This window comes from Talpa europaea, assembly GCF_964194135.1.
Source record: "Talpa europaea genome assembly, chromosome: 8".
Taxonomy (NCBI): domain Eukaryota; kingdom Metazoa; phylum Chordata; class Mammalia; order Eulipotyphla; family Talpidae; genus Talpa; species Talpa europaea.
The window spans coordinates 94,574,942-94,590,843 of NC_140075.1; the positions used below are offsets into that span (position 1 = coordinate 94,574,942).

Genomic DNA, 15,902 nt, shown 5'->3' on the forward strand with positions numbered 1-15,902 from the left:
GAGAATGGTGCCATGTTAGGGTTTCAGAAAGAACCACAGCAAGAAAGATTATTCAAACAAAAGATCCTCATCTTTCTCTTCAGCCAGAAGATTAGCAGGCTCCGGCACCTCTCCAGCTGCCCTTCGTTGTTCCAAATCCTTCTCAGATTTTTCCTTGAGAACTTTTTTCTTCTCCTGTATTTTCTTTAACCTATAAAACATAGGGCATTTCCTGAATGCTGTTTGAGTACTAAGGTTTGATTTCTCCTAGTTTGCAAGGAGAAACATCTAAAACTAAAACAAAATGTCACCTTTATTTCAGTATTTATAAACCATTTAAAGAAAAAAGATTTGAGGTAGGATGAATACATATTTTAATAACTGATTTCAAAAGTTCCTAATTTGATGGCGTAAACTTTCAAATCCATTTCCTGATAATGGAACAGATTTTGAGCATTCAGACAATTATAAAAATTGGATCTTTCAATTTGGACCACCACCACCATGGTAACAGACAAAAACTTTGATGGATGAAATTACACCCGTACTCAGGCTATTTCAGGATCTGAGGTGGTCCTGTCTTCCCCGAATACGCCTGTTTTCACCTCTCTCCCACTTCTCTGAACCTCATACACTATCTATGTAATACTTACTGTCCCTACTCGCTTCAAATGTTCACAACCAATTCATGCACCTGTATAATTTCTCCCCAAGTACTATGCTAATTCTCTAAAGGTTTATATTATTTAATAATGCCCCCAAGTACTTAATACTTACTCCTGGAACATACCCAACTTGTTGACTGATGCATTAATTGCAGTTCCCTTTTATGTGGGAGACACTTAAATCACTGTTTCATTTTAAAGACTAATCAAGTCAATTAATAGCTTCTCTGACAGAGACTAAGTTTTTGGAGACATCATTTCTTAGATCTATGTAAAAGCTGGCATAGGTTTTTCTCTGTATCCTGTAGCAGTATTATTTCTTGCTTCTTACTAGGTTAGAATCAGGCAGTGCTGCTAAAGAATACAGATCAAAAAGTATAAGCAAATTGAGCCTTTAGAATATGGGACACAAAAATGATCAGTAACTGCCAATTCCAACAAACCTGTAGAACTCTTCTCGTTCTCTCTCATCCAGCTCCGTGATGATATAAGCAAGGGTACGTTCAATCCGGGGAATGATAACTAGGGTTTAAATGTATGTGTATGTTAAAAATCATGAGGGCATCTAACCTCCGTTTTTACAAATTACCAATATTCATTTATATAACATTTACCTATTTTTTCTAATTATGTAGTTAAAGTACAGTTAATACAGAAAACACAAAGAAAAATGAAATATAAAACAACCACCAAAAAGTAACCGCTGTAAATATTCTGTTATGTCCCCTTCTAGTGTCTTCTATGGAGATACAACATTGGACCATGACATATACAATAGTGAATACATTGAATTTATATAAATACATTAAGTCACAGAAGTTGAATATAATAGCAACCTACTATTAAAAAGTAGAGAGCATCAAGCCGAGAGAATGCATGAGATGAGTTTTGTGTTAGTCATAGAATTGCCTGTTCTGCTTCTAGAACTTGAATTCCTTGAGAATGGAATTGTTTTGCTGGCAATTCCATGTACAGGGTATAAGAGTAGCGAGCAGAAAGGAAATGTATTTTGAGTTTTTTAAAAAATGACAATTTCCTAAAATTGAGGCCCATGTAAAATAATTTCTTTGCTATTCAAATGTTGCTTTTTTACCTTAAAAGTGAATGTTTCTTTAATGAAACAATTTCTTGAGCAACAATAGTATCAACATAAATAATCATAATTTTTAATGATGAAAGAAGAAATGGAAAATAAATGCACCAATTAGAAAGATTTCTTTTTAGAAATCAATGAGAACAGGACAAATTCTCAACAAAACATCTAAGGGAGAGGAATTTAATGTTAAGTATTTAATGAGTTCAAAATGATACATCACTCAAAATCATTGGGAAGAACTAAAGAAAAAAATAGAGTTTCCACCCTTCATTCACGAATAACCAAAAGCTAGTAAACCATTCAGTACTTTTTCTCACCACTCCTCTGTAACTGCCCCCAAAACATACACATACTTCCAGAAGAGCATTTCATACACTTCAGTACTGACGCACTGCCCTTCTTACTGTGAACAGGGACAATGCCTTTGTCGCCTGGAGGCAGGGAGAGGATGAAGAAAGAGCCTCACTGCAGCTTATACTCACCATGTTCAATGGCATTTACACGCCTGTTGGTTATCTTAATAGCTTCATCCAAAGTAACAAAGGACGTCTAAAATAGAAGACAAATTAAAAATGTAAACACGAAGTCATCCTAATCGTGCCCTGTTCACTTGACTCCACACAGATAGCACTTGGAGAGAACATTTAGAAACCAAGACTTTCAACATGCTTAAAAGTGCTTCTAACATTTCCAGAGAGCTAATACTACTTCCACACTACATCTCATTCTGCAGCCTCACCTGAAGTTACAAGAGGGAGTTATACACTACTAGGCACAAAGGGGAGAAAATGTTTTGATGCATAGGCCATGTTACATTTATATTTAAATCACATAAGAACCATTGCTGTTCTCACCTAGCAAAAAGTGAGAAAATACTAAACCACTGCAAATGTTTTGTTAGTAATAAAAGGTAGAGACAATGATACAGAAACCACCGTTTCAGAAATCAAAAGTATCTTTGACTTGCTTCACATAGGTATGGCAGAGCAGTACACGCTGACTCAAATCTGAATCTCCCCCCCTCACCGATTAGAAATTAAACCACAAGAGGTGAGCTCTTTGGCTACTTACCTGCAGTGAAGCTAGTTCCACCAGTAGTTCCACTGCTTTGGCATAATTCCTCTTTAATTTAGCCAACTGCTCCCCACCTCTGGCTAAACCAGTCAGTTCATAACCTGAAAGAACCAGTCAGACAACATTTGTAATTAAAAAGGAAATGATCTCCATAATAATCCCCAAAAGATGATAAGTTAGAATAATGGCAAACATGGAAAAACAAATTCAGGAGCCCCTGTTACGTGTAAACAGAGTGCTCATTCCATTCTTTAATGTAGGGCATGCTGCTGAGAAAAGTTTTGCACAAGGATGCTTTTCTAAATATAACTATAGGAGAAGCTTTTAACTTCATTTCACCAGCTTGCTGGATTAACCAGTGCACCCCCTTCCCTTTGTAGATGATATTGCCTGATGCCCACAGTAGTGACTCTCAGTTAATAGGTGACTCTCTATAACACTTAACTTCTGTATTTAAACTGCACTAACTATTCTATGTGAACCAACAGGTGCACAGAAAGAACCCTGTTGTTCCTGTTTTTAAAAATGTTCATTACTGGGGGCCTCCCTGGTGGCGCAGTGGGTTGAGCACCGCGCTGTGAAGCTGTCTGCAGCCTCTGCAGCACCAGTTCAATTCCCAGCCGGCCAGGGAGATTCCCACATGGCGGGGCAGACCTCTCCTTCCTTGCCTGCTGCTACCCTCAGCAGTGCATTTCGGTCCTTCTGCCTGTTCTGCTCCCTGCTCTCTCTCTGGTGAATCCTCTCACCCTCCCGCATCTCTGGCCTGTACCCCAGTTCTTATATAAATATTTTTAAAAAAAAAATGTTCCTTACTGAATCCTGGTTCAACTAAAAGGAAAAGACAGCATCAGATGAGGTTTCCTGCTTCCCTCCTGGGAGGCACTAGACCCAGTGCATGCCCTCACTTGGGAGGAAACAAGAGCACCTCTTGGGCATCAGAGACAAGCACTAACTGTTCCAGAAGGGAAACTGAGGAAATTCAACTCTATACACCCAGTGGTTGGAGTGAGATATTTAGAGACTGCAAACAGGTGGGGAACTTGCTGAGCAACCTCCGGAGCTGTGCAATGTGTTAAGAGGACAGCCCTGGGGAGGGGAGAGCAGAGGAGCATGGAGGCACGCCCTGACTGAGGGGAGACAGGAGCATTATGTACAACCCATAAGCTATGTAAAGGAAAAGACTAACAGATTTGACCAAATACGAATTAAGAAACCACTTGCTTTAAAAGGTAAGCGAAAGACTTGAAGATTTTTTTTTTTTAAGACTTATTTAGTTATTTATACAAGCACTGGGTAAAGTCAGAAGTGCGGGAGGGTGAGAGAATTCACCAGAGCCAGAGTGGAGAGTAGAACAGGCAGAGTGACGAATACACTGCTGAGGGGAGCAGCGGGCGGCCAGAGGTCTGCGCGCCATGTGGGACCCTCCTCCGGTGGCCGGGGATCAACCGGCGCTGCAGAGGCTGAGGACAGCTTTGCAGCCCAGCGCTCAACTGCTGCGCCACCAGGGGAGGCCCTAGACTTGAAGATATTTTTAGCATTTTACCCACCAACAAGAATATATACATAAATTCTAGAAAATGAAAAATTGTTCATCATCATTTATTGTCAGGGAAATACAAATCAAAACTACAATAAGAGCCTCCCCAGTGGCGCAGTGGGTTGAGCACAGCGCTGTGAAGCTGTCCGCTGCAGTGCAGGTTCGATTCTCAGCCGGCCAGGGAATTACCCACATGGCGCAGCAGACCTCTCCTGTCTCGCCTGCTGCTCCCCTCAGCAGTGTACTTCATCAGTCTGCCTGTTCTGTTCCCCGCTCTGTCTCTGGTGAATCCTCTCACCCTTCCGCACCTCTGGCCTGTACCCCAGTTCTTGTATAAATAAATAAACCTTTAAAAAAAAATTTAAAAAAAAAGTTTAAAAAAAAAAACAAACCACAATAAGATACCAACTCACACCTGTGGAAATGGGCCATGTCAAAAAGACCAGAAACAATTTTTGGTGAGGATGCAGAGAACAAAAATCCTTACACTATTGGTGAGAATATAGACTGATCCAGCCTTGATGGAAAAAAGTATGGAGATTTCTCAAAATATTAAATGGATCTGCTCTAGAAATTCTATGCCTAGGTATCTCCCTGAAGAATGCAAAAATACTGATTCCAAGGGACATACACATTCTTGTGTTCACAGCATAACATAACAGCCGAGTTATGGAAATAAGTATCTGAAGACAATGAGTGTAGTAGGAAGATGTGCTATATATACACAATGGACTACTACTGAGAAAGGGGTAGGGGTAAGCCAAATAAGCTAAAAGGGAAAAGACTATTACTGGATGGCTTCACCTTTATGTGGAACATAGAGAAATAAAACCAAGCCAATAACAAATCCTCAACATCTAACTAGTAGCAAGGCTACAAGAAGGGGAGACAAAGCGGGCAGGACCTGCGGCACAATGGACTGTGGTGGACTAGGGTGCCTTGGAGGAAGTGCGTGGTGTGGTAACATACAACTGAGGGGTATGATCCCTGGGTCTATAAACCATGTGCAATGTTGAAAAGCACTGATACCTCAACTGAAAAATAAGTTGATTGCTCTGGTAAGACTCAAAGATGTTACTACCCAAGAAATGTTGTCAAATTAGGAAAAGGTGAGACAATTACAAAAACCTTGAGGTTACAAAAACTTAGGGAAATTCAGCATTCAGACTGCATCAGAGTATAGATCTCACTCTACTTCATAGAGACCCAAACTAGAAATTATGAACAATGCTTCACAGGTATGGTTTACACAGAAAGACAACACAGAATTCTAATGAATGGATTCATTCTCAAAGAAAAACCTTAATTTTTTAAAAGGACAAATGACTGTACATTAATATTTTTCTAGGTTGAAATATTTTAAGACATGCACAATGTTTTAACACCTTTTTGCAATTGACTACCCTCTGACTGTATCATATTCGAAGGCTTCTAATATTGAAACCACTGAACTCTAAAGTCTATTAAGCATCATTTTTCAGAACTAGGTTTGTTTAAAGAAAAATCAGGAGATCTCAGAGGTAAACACTAACACAAAAGTTTTATACTTACTGTCTGTGCCCTCATGGTAATGTTCAAATACTGGTAAAGTAACACCTGTTACACAGAGAAACATATACAGATTCATACACATGTCCTTAAGATACTTGTTTCTTAGTCATTATTTCCTAGATTTCTTTTTCAGTAAATACTCAAAGGTCAAGAGACTGTCTAGCATTATAACTGATGAATAAATTTAGGAACTTGCTTTCAGTGTTGATTCCTATTCAAAAGTTATATCATCCTGAGTAATAAGGAAACTGGTTGTTAACAATACTTTTCTTTCATTCTTTAGTGAAGTATACTTAATATATAAAAATTGCACATATTTAACATATACATTTTGATGAGTTTAGATACTTGCATTATATATAGCATCACCACAATCAAGATAATAAACTACACCTGGCAAAAGATTTCTTGTACCTGCTTTCCTGTGTGTGTGTATGTGTTAAGAACTACCCCTTAATAACAAGATTTTTAAGTGCACAACAGTGGACTGTTAGCTGTAGGCACAATATTGTACAGCAGATTTCTAGAACTCACTCATATTGTATTACTAACTTCATATGCACTGACCACCACATTTCCCTCCCCCCAGGACCTAGTGACCCAGCCCGCAAGTTACAAATTTTAACATGTAAAGCCAATCAATTTATTCTAAGTAGAAGAGACAAATTAGTACATTAAATTCTTGCTGTATAAACAGGTTAATTTAAAAACGTACTCTTTTCTGCCCCAAGTGTTCTAAAGGGTTTAAAGGTTACCTGCTACATTATCTTTCTTTGCTCGTATCTTCACCTGGGCTTTGTTTACATTTTGGATAACTGTGGTACTGCAGGAAAATAAAACACCTTATTTAGAGGAGATTTTGGAATGAGAAACCTACAGGGATCCTACTAGATAAGTTCAACAAGAATAAGGTAACACAATTAAGTGTTTTAATGAATTATCTTTTCCCAGAAAAGGAGACAAATCACTGCTGCCTGAAGAGGGCCTCAGAGAGCAAAGAATGAGCAACATGCAAAGCATTAGCCATGAGAACAAAGAATGATTTTTAAATACATGGACTGCCTGAATTTTCAGTCAGATATGGTATACGGATATGACTTTAGGGATTTTTGTTCTGTTAATATAATTTGGTGAAAAAAGTCCAAGTTTGCTGTCCAATTGTCTAAGTAATTGTTCAATTACTTGATAAAGCAGTAACAAAACATTATGCTTTATAAAGCATACATTGATGATGATGAAAAGTCCTAAATTTGTGCCTTGTATACAATCAATTCCATTCTCATAATTCTATTTTTTTTTAAGATTTATTTATTTATGCATACAAGAGCTGGAGTACAGGCCAGAGGCGAGGGGGCGGGGGGTGAGAGGATTCACCAGAGACAGAGTGGGGAATAGAACAGGCAGATTGACCAAAATACACTGCTGAGGGGAGCAGCGGGCGAGACAGGAGAGGTCTGCTGCGCCATGTGGGTTGCTCCCTGGCCGGCCGGGGATCGAACTCATGCTACAGAGGCTATGGACAGCTTCATAGGTTGCATCTTAATTCCTTGCGCCACCAGGCGGCCCCCCATAATTCTATCTTAAGGAAACAATAGAAACAAAAATATATATCCATGAAGATGTTCAAGGCACCTTTTTCAGTATTCTAAAATCTGAAAATCAACCCAAAGACCTACCATTAGGACAAAAAGTTAATAAAGTATGGTGGTACATCTAGCCAAAGATTACGCAGCCATGTGAAATCAAGAAAAATGTTTATGATACCATGTTAAATCAAAGGGGACTATAAAATATCATGTATCTTGTGCCTGCAATTGTGTAGCAGATACATGTGATGGTAATAAGGACAGTAGTAGTCTTAGGTGATGGGGTTAAAAGTATTCTTCCTTATTATTACTACATCATTTGCCTTTAATGCTTATGTATTTTTAAATTAAAAATTGATTTAAAAGAAATTGTGAACATGAAAGCACTTTCTTTACTTTTTCAAAACCCCCATTTAGACTTCTTACCTAAAGTCCCCTGCTGTGAACTTGGCCTCAGCCAATGAAAAAGCAGCTTCTCTCATCACTTCACCCATCAACATTTTAGTCTGGAAAATCATAAACCAACAGCAGATTCAATCAGGATTTTTACAAGGAAGAACCACAAAATAATTATGTTCCTTTAATAACTATCAATATTTTAAGTCAGGTGTGCATGTAAATAATTTTTTGATAATAATAAAACAAAATAAAAATTTCCAATTTTGCTTGAACAGTTTTGGTTATGATCGCTAATAAAGGTCCAAAACTACTGAGTCTTATAGTTAAAACATTGGAGTAAACACAATAAGAAATAGGAAAAATGAATCTTTACTGAAGAACTTGTCTTATTCCTGAGTGAGTTCATGCCAATTTGCTCAAATTAATGTCTTTAATTCACTGCAGTGCAGTCAAAATCCTAAAGCGTAGTGATTCGAAAATACATCAAAAATACTTAATGTTTGAAGCTATGCAAACTTTTTTTTTAAGAAAAACAGGGACAAGTATAGGGTAGGAATTATCTTACCAAATATTGAAAATGAAAATGTACAGCTTATAATAAGGAAATACATCTAGTATTGGAACAAATGAATCAATAAAGTGGATTAGGGAGTTCGGAAACAGCCTCAAGGTATATGGGATATTAGTAGAGTCCACGTACAAAATGACAAAGCTAAATCCTTACCCTTTTTACCCTACTCCCTTACATCACATCAAAAGAAAAGATCAAGCAAAATAAAATTCATAAATATTAAAGATAGAGGGTCCTTTCTAGCTAAATAAAAATAACAAGAGAAAATATAGATTATTTTCCTAATTTTGTTAGCCCTTTCTAAAGAATTGTGTGTAACCCACAAGCTATGTAAAAGAAAAGACAAACATGTCATTTTTTTAAGTAAAAAGGTAAGCAAAAGACTTGGAGAAAATTATTTTTAGCATTTTATCCACCAACTAGAATATAGATATATAGAACTTCTAGAAAAAATAAGAGATATTCACCAAAAAGTCAAATTACAAATAAACATAAAAATATTCTCAACTTCATAAATTATCTGAAGTAATACAAATTAAAATAAGAGTTCAGCTCAATAGATTAGTAACAAACAACAAAAAGAGATTAATATCCAGTTATGATTAATTTTTTATGATTAATTTTTTAAATAGGTCCTCATCATTTGTTAGGAACACAAATTAATAAAACAAGTGAAGGGCAATTTGGCAGTTATCTAAAAATTAACCTAAAATTTTTTAGGTTATCTAGAAATTTAAATGAATATATCCTCAAAGTTCTAAGATCCTTTTCCAGAGAAATGCTAGCATCACACACATAAGGATTTAAAAGTTCTGACCCTCCCCAAAACAGTAAAACTAAATAGTCATCAATAGAAAAATGATTAAATGCCATTATCCAGGCAATAAAGTACCACACAGTTATTACAAAGAATGGGACCGCTCTGAATGTATTGAAAAAGAAAGATGCCTGTACTGCCACACGCGAGGGAAGGGGAGAAATAGGCAGGAAATGCTACAGAATTTTATTTAAATACAAATGTACATACACATACATATACTACATATATACACACATACATATCTGGAAACATAAATATATCAATATATTGACATTTTAATATGTTAATATATATACAAGTGTCATATAATATGTACAAAATAACTATATTTGTTACTAAAAACATCTGCCTATTTAGTAAGCACACGATACTCTTAGTATATGCTGCACAAAAGCAGTCCTTGGGTACTTTGGCAGGATGTATCCCCAGCCAAAAAGTAAAAATGAGGACTAAAAGGCTATAAACTGAAGTGTCAAGAACAAATCCTCTGAGAAATGAGAGGGTAACTGGAAGAAGGGAGTGCAAGCTATGGAAAAGAACTTTTGCTTTTTTTTTTTGAATATACTCCTGTAGTCTCCAATCATTTATCCAAAAAGCATTCAATTAAAACCCATTATATGCCAGCAGTGTCCTGGGCATAAGAAATATAGTGCTAAGAAGGCAAAGTCCCAGCTCTCATGGTACTTACATTCTCTAGTAGGGAAATACAAACAAGTAAATATCATGCAGCGGTATGAGAATGATAAAGATGTGACAGAAATAAACATGGTGGTTACTTCAGGTAGCTGATCGGGGATGACCATGCTAAAGACACCAGAGGGCCAGAGGAGGCCAGTGTAAGTTGGTCTGAGGAAAGAGCATTTCAAGCAGAAGAAACAGCTAATTCCAAGGCCCTAGAGAAGGATATTAGGAAGAAGGCTCCAAATGAGGTCAGAGAGGCAGGCAGGGGTCAGATCAGATCGACCAAGGCTTTAGGGCAGGGGAAGGAGTTGGGATTTTATTAAATGAACTATCTGAAACTCATTTCACTTACAATGGCACCTTTATCTTTTAAAAAAAATTAATTAAAATAATTCAAAGAAAAATTAAAATGTCACGGGTCATGATGGATTTTTCTTCGGTAATTCTAAAGTAAACACTGTTCTAAACCAAGTTCCTTTTACCTCTATTATCTTCTTTAGAATTTGTCGAAATCGAAGAGTTAAGGCATCAGATTTTTTCTTCAGGAGGTTTCGACCCGTCTGTGCTCCTTTTAATCTAGCCTTCATGATGGTCTGGGCCCTATATAAAGAAAAGGTGAAGATATTATTCTCATTACTTAAAGGAAATAAAAATACCTCTCTAAAGTGTTGAAATGATGTTTTATTCTTTGATGTAACAATAAAATATGTAACCTTTGTAGTTGACAGGTTGAATCGGTTTCTCAATACTATAGATTTCCAACCTCTGTGTTACGTAAGTGAAACATTTATTTATTTAAAACAATTCTTTAACCAATATCTGCAGTATTATTAAATCATAATAAAATTATCAGGAACCCTATTTTGCCAGGATAAATTAAATACTTATTTGATTTGCAGGTTAAAACATTACCTGTGTCTTCAGTTTCTAATAACAGATGCACTAAGAATTAAAAAAAAAAAAGCTGGGCCTCTCTGGCGGTTCAGTGCCATACTGTGAAGCTGTCTACAGCCTCTGCAGTGAGGGTTCGATCCCCGGCCGGCCAGGGAGAAACCCACAGGACACAACAGACCTCTCCTGTCTCACCCGCTGTTCCCCTCAGCAGTGTATTTCGTCAGTCTGCCTGTTCTGTTCCCCGCTCTGTCTCTGGTGAGTCCTCTCACCCTCCCACACATCTGGCCTGTACCCCGGTTCTTGTATAAATTAATAAATTAAAAAAAAAAATTTTGGAAAGTTGAAGCATATCTTTTTTTTTAAGATTTATTTATTTATACCCTAATACCACTTATTTGCAAATAACTCTAGATAACAAATGAAATAAACATACTCCTGAGAAACAAGATACTGAAGTCGCCTCGCCTCATTTCAATCTTTGTCAATCAGAAACCCAAATATCAAAGTCAAGAAAACAATAGCAGAAAATGATATTTCTGTTCTTGCTGCCATGTGCCAACTAAAATGTAATAATGGGGAAGGGGGATGTGCAATACAATTCAACAATAGGTGGTACAACATAGATACTTAGTATTCTGTTCACAGGGATGTAATTTCATGTGACTAGTGTTATAACCAACCACAAATAGCACATATTAGTGTTCTTTTTGGCTAAATTCTTAAATTCTTAGATCCACTGAAATCTTTTACCATAAGGTTAAGGTTACTGAGGCAATTTCATTGCTGGGACTTTAAATATTATCTTAAATGGAAAATGAGGCTCAGAAGAATGAGACAACTCTCCCATAATCACATGAGTGAACAGGCAGGCCAGGACCTGAACAAGATTTCTGAATCCCATGAGTTGTGCAAACCTGGGACCACTGAACTCCAACCACATGTCACACTGCCTCCCCTACAGATTATAACTGCATCAGGAGAAAAGAACTGTTCAAATCTTCTCTTTTTGGAAAAAAATTAGTGGCACTGACTGGCTTTATAGGGAAGCTGAATCAAGTGGAGCTGGTCCTGTTTCTAGACTGAACAAGAGTCATCCACCACATGTGTACACTTAACACACTGTAATGCTGACAGTAACCATCAGAATTTGGACTCAATGTACTAGATAAAATTTCAGTCAAATCCTAGTACTGCAAATTCCAACAAGTTAGAGTAAAAAGATATGAGTCAGTCGACAAAATTCAGTTTACCATGGTAATTTTAATGTCCTCCTAGGTACTGACATCTCTATGAAATTGACAAATGTCAACTCTTGTGACTGAACAATAGGGAGTGACTTGCCCAAGGGCTTACAGCCAGGAGGTAGTTGAAACTGGATCTGACTGACTTCTATTGATTCCAAGTCCTCCTCTTTTACTTCCACCCTAAACTTGCTCCCTCTAGTGCCTAAGTGGGTGAAATCCCATTTTCACAGATTAACACTGTAAGGCAGAATTGTCTGAAACAGAAGTTGCCAGTGTGTTTTCTTTAAAAACTTGTCATTTTACGAAATTCAGAGCTGCTCAGCCCTCCAAAGCTTTGATCTTCATCTAATAGGATGATGCCTTTGTTTCCAGCTGAATCAAAGACATCTGACTACATGACAAATGAGCAGCTTCTATTGCCTTGGGAAAAAATATTAGAGAAGCTGTTACTTCCTGCACCTGATTTTTCTCTTAATCAGCAAGCTGAGTGCTCTCAAAAGCAATTTCACCTTCACAAATCTATCCTTCTTATTTAAGTCCAAAAAAGTGTATTTTCACCTGGTCTCAAAAAAAAAAAAAATAACATTCTTACTATCAAAGATAAACACACAGCCAGACACTAGCAAATGTAAGTAATTGCCCTAACAAAGTAAGGACAGGGCCATCCAACAGGTGGTGGATAGAAAAATTAGTAAGTCATCAGGTGGTGGGTAGAAACTAACAAAAAATTCTATTAGCCCTGTACTTTCTCAGGCAGGCATTTTAATGGGGCCTGGGATCATCTTAGAAACCCTAGCCTTACAGTGCTAGAAGTCATGCCAGAGTTTGGTGGTCCCTCGTTGCAAAGGTTTGCACAGAGTCCGTATCAGTAAGTGCAAGTTCTGCAGTTCTCATTCTGACTTAGCCATGATCCTTTATTTCCCAAGCATTGCCTTTCTCCTCAAATCACTCCCACCTCCATCCTAGTGATAACTATTAGAAAGTTTGAAGGAAGGTTAGGGGGAAAAAAAAACAACAAAAACCTCCATTTCATTAACAGATGTAGCCACACAGGAGGAGGCAGAAATCTAGGTTTAGGATTAGATTATAATTCTCAGATTCAGATTATCTAAGAAATGATCAAGATAAGGAGGGGAAAAAACCAGAACAGTTCCAAAGAGAAAGCACAAACAAAAGATCTCAATGTTACAGTGAAAAAATGGCTTTCTGGCCCTCACTGAAAAAAGAGGAAGAAGGAAGACAGAGCAAATAAAAACCACCTTTAATTTCCACAAGTGGTGAGGCACAGTTGTGAAAATTTCAGTTTTCTTTACAAACTAGCCACACACCTAGGGCACTATGCCACTTTCCCTGCCAAACAATTGAGGCTAAAAGAGAAAGGCACCCCACAACTAAGCAGATTCCAAGGCATGGGTCACTCAAGGAACATTCTTTGCAGACCTTTTATGAATTACTAATCAAGACACACATCCTGGAGAGAGCTCACAGTCCGGTGAGAAGGGTATGTAAACAAATACCCACTTTACAATTAACGGAGGTTGGACAAAATACAGTGGTGATAGAGCAAAGGGACTGCCTCATAAACTGGTATGTTTCCACCACAGGTGACATTTCATTGGATCTTGGGAAATGAATCAGGGGATCCTAGATCGAATCTAACAACCAAGCCAGGAAGATTCAATTCAATCCCCAATAGGGTTTATAGGTCTCTTCTCCCTCCTCTGAGCACTTCTCCTTTGTCCGTCTTCCCACTAAAACGTGAGTCCGATGAAGACAGGACTGGCGATCGTTCATACTTATATAAACCCAGTGTCAGGCCTACTTAAAGGCGTGTACAATGAATGGCTCGATTAAAAAGTCAGGGGACAAGCACAAAAGCCAAAAGGCCGAGAGCCTGTTCCTATGGACTCGGATCGCGCTGCTCCAAACTGGCTCACTCAGAGGAATGTGAGGGGCCGTCAAGGAGCCTTGCCTCGGACTCACCAAGAGGCTGGGGAGAGCTTAGGCTTGGCCCACGACAAATGGAATTAAAGGCTGCGGGTCCAGGCTACGGGGGGCCGCAGCTCCAGGCAGGCGCTCCTGTGCGAGTGTTGCGGGCACCATTCTTTTACTTACATTCGGGAGGGAAAGATCTCAATTCGGTCCTTGCCCGACATTCTGACAGCGGTGGTTCGGCTCGGGTTCCCCGCCCGGCAGTCGTGGCTGCAGCAAACCCCGGCACTCGATCTTCCCCCACCGGAGTCAGCTGGTCTGATCACTTGACCAGCCTCGCGTTGCTAAGCGGCAGCCGGCGTCAGCACTCTTTACTTCCGCTTCCTGTTGGCAAGAGGTGGGGGAGGGCCGGGGAGGAGAGGAGGCCGGCGATGCCCGGATGTTGAGGCGCGCGCACCACAGACCCGCCCCTCACTTCCTGTTCGCCTCCTAGCCCCGCCCCCTCCAGTTCCCAAGCGGCTGCGACAAGTGCTGCGCGCGCAGAGCGAAAGAACAGACGAGTACGCGCCTTCTCTTCCTCTACTTGTCACCTTTGGTCACAGCGCCACCTCATGGTCGGCTGAAGCTTTGAGAGAAGATTCATGCCTCAGGGACGAGGAATCAGACTCTTACCCCTTCCTCGTGCTTTGAGGTTACTTAGCAAAAAATAAAGCCAGGGAGGAAACGTACTTTTCGGATTCTCCTATGATCCACGTTCTTCCTGTTCTCGGAGGACCTAGACTCTATGGTCAGTGGCGAAGAGGGGCCCTTACTCTATCGGCGCTTGCGTGAGGCGAGGTGGTTCCGCATGCGCCGTGGGGTCTAGCGAAGCGCACGCTGGAGAGGCTCGGCGGCTGCTGCGGGCGGATCAGGTCTGATCTCTCCGATTAAAGCGAGCGGCGGGGGACCCTGGTGCGGGAGTCACACACATACCTCAGGTGACGAGTCCCCTGCCTCGGTGTCTCCCTGCGCTCACCGTGCTGGTGTCCAGTGACGAGGGTGGGCGAGGGCGGGTAGGCCCCGGGCGGACACCCCTCCCTTTCCCGTCTCTGCGCGGGAAGAGTCTGGGCACGGCCCCGCCGGCTGCGCGGTGGGCCCTGTCGCCGGCCCCGCGGCGGCCTTCCGGGGCTGCGGGGGTGCCGTTCCACGAGCGGAGGAATCTCGGGGCGGAAAGGGGATCGAGTGACTGTCCCGCCGCTTCAGTAAGCGTGAAGTCAGGGTGCCTTGGGGTGGGGCGACCTCGGGAGAACAGCCTGACACCCCCGCCCCAGGACGCTGAGCTCTGGCTCTTTCCAGGCCTGAGAATCCCGGCCTTTCCTCCCGGCCCGGCCAGTGCTGCCTCGCAGGGGAAAGCAGACAGAACACTTCGAGGAACTGTGGGATGGGCCACAGGGTTGGAAAGAGCTGGGTTGAAAAGGGTCCAAGAATCCTTTACTCATCTGATCATTGAAGTTGCACAACTGAAGCTCGTTTTAACTTATCGTTCGAGTTGTGCAGTTCTGTAGAGTGTCAGTCACGCTGAATGAAACCCACACTTAGTGCTGACGAGTTGATGGAGCTTAGTATCGGTCGGCTGTATTTCAGCACCAGTGAGCATGGAACTGTGAATTTGCACGCTGTGGTGTTACAGTGAAGCGTGGCAAAAAGCATGAGGAAACTCTAGGGTTAAGTACGTGTTCAGCCTGATGTCCCTTTTATTATCACCCAAACTGAGGCCACTTACTTTATACAGGAAACATTGTATCTCAGCGACGTCTTATTTTTTTTCCCTCCCAATTGAAGTTGTCTTTCCAGGAGAAAAACTTGTAACTCTGTGTCTGTCAACTGTTTGGGA

General features: G+C 40.2%; 1 protein-coding gene across 1 annotated transcript; it reads right to left on the bottom strand.

Annotated features, from left to right (window-relative positions):
- Nucleotides 1-14,253, bottom strand: ATP6V1D (ATPase H+ transporting V1 subunit D; the record flags this gene model as incomplete). Its single annotated transcript, XM_084239784.1, has 9 exons — nucleotides 1-190; nucleotides 1,088-1,166; nucleotides 2,223-2,289; nucleotides 2,812-2,915; nucleotides 5,903-5,947; nucleotides 6,658-6,725; nucleotides 7,915-7,994; nucleotides 10,442-10,559; nucleotides 14,213-14,253. 9 exons carry the CDS (start codon nucleotides 14,251-14,253, stop codon nucleotides 49-51), a joined length of 744 nt encoding a protein of 247 aa, XP_084095910.1. The 3' UTR covers nucleotides 1-48.
- Between the last annotated feature and the right edge of the window lie 1,649 nt (nucleotides 14,254-15,902).